The following is a 6,153-nucleotide window of genomic DNA, read 5'->3' as shown; positions in this document are numbered from 1 at the left end:
TATAGACTAACAGACGTTTTGCAGCATGAGCTTTCGTGGGTGAATACTTGCATCCGACAAAGTGGGGATTCACCCATGAAAGCTCATGCTGCAAAACGTCTGTTAGTCTATAAGGTGCCACAGGATTCTGTGCTGCTTTTACAGATCCAGACTAACACGGCTCCCCTCTGATACAGAGCAGGAATGTAATTTTAAAATATATTCAGAACAAAAAGAATCCTAACTGTGGTATTGGCCTATTGCTAGACAGAAATTGTAGAATGTTCAATAATGCAGAAAAGGCAGAAGTAGTCAATATTTCTGTTATGTAGTTGGAGAAAAATAATTATATAGTCTCATCATACGGTGGTAACTCTTTCCAGGCTACTGGTACCTGTGGAGAATATTAAAGACAAGCTACTGAAGGTTGACATTTTTAAACCATCACGGTCAAATAACTTGCACCCCCAAGTTTTAAAACTGCTGGCTGAGAGGTTTGGTGGACTGTCACTATTGATATCTAATCAATCTTGGCGCACTGGAGAAGTTCCAGAAAACACAGGCTCTGCCACTGTTTAGAATGGTAAATAGGGTGACCTGGGTCATTATAGGCCTTGAGCCAGACCTCACTCTCAAGCAAGATAATAGAGTGGCTGATATGACACTCCATTAATATAGAATTAAAGGAGGGTAACAATTAACATCAATCAACATGAGTTTATGGACAATAGATCCTGTCAGACTAATTGGATCTTTTCCTTGATGAGATTACAAGCTTGGTTGATAAAGGTAACAGTATTGATGCAATGTACTTAGACTTCTGTAGACCTGGTACCACCCATTTTGATTAAACTAGAATATAAAATTAACAGGGCACATGTTAAAGGCATTAAAACCTGCCTGGGAGGTCTCAAAAATGTAAATGGGGAATCATCAAGCAGTTTTTAAGGGGACTGGTTCTTGGCCATATGCTAGCTAATTTTATTTATTTATTTATTTTAAATCAAGGACCTGGAAGAAAACAAAATCATTGATAAAGTTTGCAGATGACACACACATTGAGGGAGGGATAAATAAAATGAAGAGGACCAGTCATGCTGGAGTGGTTGGTATACTGGTTAAGCAAACTGTGTGTATTAAGACAGCTATATCTATTTTACTCTCACACACACACCCCTGGCCCTAGAAACAAAAGATGCAGTCCCCCCATCCTGGAAGTATGGACTACCTTGGGAAGCCGTGACTCTGAATAAGTTTTAGGAGTCATGGTGGAGATATCTCCCACGGCAGTGCTGTGGCCAAAAGAGCTCATGTTGAGGGAAGCTATTTTACATCTGTACTGGGCACTGGTACAACTGCTGCTGGAATCCTGTGTCCAGGGCGGGTGTCCACAATTCAAATATGTTGATAAATCAGAGAAGGTTCAGAGAAGAGCCATGAGAGTGATTAAAGGGTTAGAAATCCTGCCTTGGTGTGATAAATAGAAAGAGCCAAACCTATTTATCTTAAAGAAAAGGTGAAGCGGTGACTTGATGACAGTCTATAAGTATCTACATGGGGAACACATTTAAGAATGGGCTCTATGTTTTTGTAGAGAAAGGTGTAACCCGATCCAACGGCTGGACGTTGAAGCTAGAGCCTGGAAGTAAAGCTTACCTTCTTATGGTGAAAGTAATTAGCCATTGGAACACTTTACTGGGGTCGTGGTGGATTCTCCATCACTGACAATTTTTAAATCAAGATGAGATGATGTTTTAAGAGCTGCTCTAGGAATTATTTGGGGGAAGATCTCTGGCTGTGTTATACAGGAGGTCAGATTAGATTATCACAGTGGTCCCTTCCAGCTTTGGAATCTATGACAGGTTTTGTGAGGTTAAGCACCTTTGCAAGACAAGCCTCTCAGACCTCACGCATGAGCTGCTCTTAGCTAGTGAGGCAGCCCAGAGTGTTTATAGGGATGTCTGGGCCTTACAACACCACTTTGCCATCAAATTACTTCTTAAGCAGCCAAAAGTTCCAAACAAAGCGAGAGACACACACTAGTGCTCAAAGCTCCTTACAAGGGCTGCCTAAACGCTCTGCTTTATTATGCTCCGCCCGATGCAGGACACTGCAGGACGTGCTGCGTGGCACAGGCTCTGTGCTAGGAGGGGATGCAGTGAAACAGCAGCCCTAGATTTGTAGCAATCAAATCCCACACTAAAAAGACCGTCTCTTCATTTTGTTCATGTGCTGCACATTGCACAAAGGGACCCGGCTCCATAGTTAGGAATTGCAAGTGTTAAGTAACTCCATGAAGAGCCTGCCAATGCAGAGCAGCAGCATTTAAAAAAAAGAGCTATTCCTGTGTAAAGTACTTTATTTGCAGAAAAGTTCAGGGATGTTACCAGCTACGGGTTATACCAGCCAGTAGTAGATTAGCACTGAGACCAGTGACGTTCACATTAGAGAATCATCTCCCGCTGTCCAATAGAAAAAAAAAGTCTCTGTACACACAGGCGCTTTGGCCAGAAGCAAGGAAGCTGCAGCTTGTTCAATCACCCACGCTTCCCTGGGGAGAGAGGGAGGCACAGCTCCAGCACAAGGGCAAGACGCAAGGCACATTGCTGAAGTCCATTTTTGCGGAAAAGGTCGACACGCAGACCATGGCGCAGGATGGCCCCAGGAGGCCGGCAGCATTGCTCCACACTTCAGGCACATGGCTCACTGCAGAGGTTATTTCAGTGACATTTACAGAGCAGACAATAAATACGGGGTGGGGAAATCAACTATTATACAGTTTAACAGCGTGATTTTAGGAACAATCCATCCAAGGCCTCCCTCTAGAAAGAGTGACGCTTGCTAACTCAGATGAAACGATCCTCCTTCCTTTACAAAAACATTGCACTTTTATACACACAATCTCTTCCCAGGCCTTTTATTTCCTTTGAGCCAAAGCAACACATTGGTCACATTAGAAGATTCCTCCCTAGTTGTCCAGGCCAGGAGTGAATAAGCCTTTGGAGGCTGGTCAGGGGAAGAGCTGTGTATGTGGAAATACAGTGGCAAGATACAAAGGCAAGACTAGAGGTATGTTACAAATACTGAAGGAAGATTTCCTCATGTAGCAGCCTCCTAGAAGAGAGGTCAGGGGACCACAGCTGTCCAATGCAGTAGCTGGCCAGGGGTGTCCATTCTGTAGCCCTCGATGTGTTAAGGAAACACGTCTTTGATTAGGAATTGGAAGTGCATTCCCTGACCGGGACCCTGTGATTTTTAAACTGAAGCATTGGCCCCATTACTATGGGAGACCGTGGGAGCCACGCGCCCTTGGAGCTGCGGGTGTCCCTTCCCGGCTGCAGCCCAGCTGGCAGGGCAGGAAGCGGGAGCAGCTCTGGCTGCTCCAATGCCAGAGACCGTCCTGGCCTGTGACCACCTCAGGGTCAGCGGGATCGGCGCTTGAGTGACTTTATTTCCATTGCTGCAGGCAACATATTGACTTTGGCTCCTAGACCTCACTGCAATCAGTTCAGCTCTGGGGCTGGGCGCTGGGCACCAGGCAATGGCACCCGCTCTCTAGCCTGTGGCTACAAGAGACTGAGGGCTACGGGGACGCCAAGAACCAAACACAACTGGGACACCCAACTGCTACCGTTTCGTTAGTAATAAAGTGCCACAAATGTTCACTTGCTCAAAGCCGGTGAACCAGACCCCAAATGTTCTGCAGAGTCAGATGGGCTGGGTACAGCCCACACCCATTTCTGTCGCAAAATCCACTGCAGGCATTTAGCCGAGACAGTGAGCAACTAACACTAAGGCTACAGGCTGGTTGAGCGGATGTTGGCAGCACACGCACGGATCTAAGGCCTTGTTCATTCAGGGCTTGAGCCGTCCCTCCACCGGGTTTTGTAACGTAACCGACGGTGGCAGTGCAGCCGTCTCTGCAGCGCATGGAGAACGAATCTGAGCCCTCAGGCCGAGCACACGCGCGAGCGCAGCAGTCCCTGTTGCTGAGGAGGAGGGCATTCGGCTGGATGTTGTTTGCCTGCTTCTCTAGACACGGCCCCACAACCAGGACTAAAGGGCTAACTGGCTTTTTCAGGACTAGTCTGGCTAACGCTGGCGTAAGGTGGCCAGAGGACAGGGTGGGGCTGCGATCTGGTCAGCAGATAAAGGCCGTTCTTGTCTCGTGATCCGGATTTGGTTTAAGGCCAGCAGGCTCCAGCCCCCTCCCCCGACCACATGATCTAATTCAGTGCTTGGCTCCTGGGCGGGAAACCCTTTGGCTGGCACGTGGACGCGGCAGCAGAGTGACCGGCCTGGTACCTCCCCTTGGAGCGGACGTGTCTCACCGAGGCGTTCGAGCGCCATGGCCAGACAGGCTGGGGCAGCTGCTGCCTGTTCAGGGAGCTTTCCCGTGAATGGGGGCAGCAGCCAACACATGCTCCCTCTGGGCCCCAAACAGCCCCTCCAGTGGGGCACAGGAGCTCCCCTTGTTGCCCCCTGGGCGGCAGCCAAGGCTGCAGGAGAGCACCGAAGGGCAGCCCCGGAGCACAGAAAAGGCCTCTGACTGCAGGGCCAGCAGAGGCCCTGGTCAGAGGCTGGGGAGGGGCGGGCTCCACGCTGGAGAAAGCCAGGCCCAGCAGGCAATGCGGAGAGGGCAGCCCCCTCAGGCAGCCTGCCCCCGCCCCCAGGGGCCTTTGGAGGGGGAACGTCTCTCTGCTCAAGGCGAGAGGGGAGCAGAGGGGGCCCAGGCAGCTGCCCAGGGGGTTACAGAAGCAGCCGGCGCTGTCCCGGGGGTTGCCAGCGGAAGCAGGCACTGGGGTGCTTTATGGTACAAACTGGCCAAGATCGCAAGAAGCTGGAGGATGGGCCAGAAGAACAGGGGGGGGGACACGCCCAAGAGAGGCACCACAGAGCAGGGCAGGCTGGGAGCCCGTGTCCGGCTGGAGGAGGGAGCCGGCGCGGGCCCAGTGTGTCCTTCCTAAAAATGCTTCGAGCCCTCCCTCGGCAGCTGCCTTAACCACGCACCCCCTGCTTCCCCTGGCCCCAGATGCAGCGTTACAGGGCTAAATTCAGGCCTATACCCCCAGAAGTACCCACCCCTCAAGCCCAGCCTCTGCCCCACAGCTCCCTGCAAAGGTGTTAGGAGTTCCTGACAGCAGCCCGGGACGCGGCCGGTTAGGCTCCAAGGAGGCTTTTTCACACGTCCGTCCAGCCCTTCCAACACGCACAGCGCTCCGGCTGCACAGCGCTGACACAAGCCAAGAGGTTTGCTGAGATGCGCCTGGCTGCCAGACAGCCCCACAGCTTCCTCTGGCTGCACTTCCCGGGATTAAAATCCCCCTGACTGGAGCGCCTACGAATCCAGGCCAAAGCAGAAGTGGCAACAGAAGCTTCGCCAGCCCTCTCTCCTTACACGGAGGGTTCCCTGGACTCCAAGGCACACGGTGGAAAAGTGGATCGAGTAGGACGGTTCCGTGCAGCAGCAGCACCGAGGCAGCAAGTGGTGAAGTCTCAACCCTCCCCAGCACTTCCAAGTGGCCTCTCCACCAGAGGGTTTCCAGCTGAAGGCAGCCGTGGTCCTTCCCCAAGCAAGTTCCCAAGCATCCCACTCAACACACGCTGAAGACTGAGGGGGCCTGAGCCTTGTATTTCTCGTGGAAGTTCTTCAGGATGGGGACGAGGTTCTTGAACGCTGGGCGGAAGGAAGCTTCGGATTCCCAGCAGTTTTTCATTAAGCAGTAGATCTGAGGAAGGAAAGAACGGCTGAAAGGCAGGCCGAGCAGAAATCAAACCCACCACTCAAAGCAGCCGCCCCCAGCCTGTGCTGGAAGGCAGCTGGGAACAGGCCCGTTAGCAGGCAGCAGTGGAACAGCCCTCTGGCGGACACGTACCCTCCCCTGCTCCAAAGCCTATCAAAACCAACCCGAAGTAACAATAGCCACCACTGCTCCCTTATTCCGCCAGCTGAGGGTTCTCTCTGCCTACGGCCGTGGGCGTTGGAGGATACAGCCCCTGCCCAGGGCAGGGCGGCTGGCTGGCGAGACTTCAAGCTTGCCCAGTCCGAGTGGAATCCCAGGGAGAGCTCTCACTGACTTCAGCAGGGGCCGGATTTCACCCTGCAATCTTTTACCAGCAAGGCCAACCTACTGCTTCCGTTCCTAATCAGAGTGAAGGCAATTAACCGTTAGC

At 51.7% G+C, this 6,153-nt stretch overlaps 1 protein-coding gene across 1 annotated transcript in view; it reads right to left on the bottom strand.

Moving 5' to 3' along the window:
* Positions 1 to 2,320: 2,320 nt before the first annotated feature.
* TYK2 (tyrosine kinase 2) overlaps positions 2,321 to 6,153 on the bottom strand; it is a 30,167-nt gene continuing 26,334 nt past the window's right edge. The window contains exon 24 of the mRNA XM_039514041.1: positions 2,321 to 5,708. Coding sequence (XP_039369975.1) covers positions 5,574 to 5,708 — 135 coding nt within the window. The 3' untranslated portion in view covers positions 2,321 to 5,573. The remainder of the gene's footprint in view (positions 5,709 to 6,153) is intronic.

This window comes from Mauremys reevesii, linkage group 25, assembly GCF_016161935.1.
Source record: "Mauremys reevesii isolate NIE-2019 linkage group 25, ASM1616193v1, whole genome shotgun sequence".
NCBI lineage: Eukaryota > Metazoa > Chordata > Testudines > Geoemydidae > Mauremys > Mauremys reevesii.
Note: the sequence above shows the minus strand (reverse complement) of the source record. Positions and strands in the feature narration are given on the sequence as shown.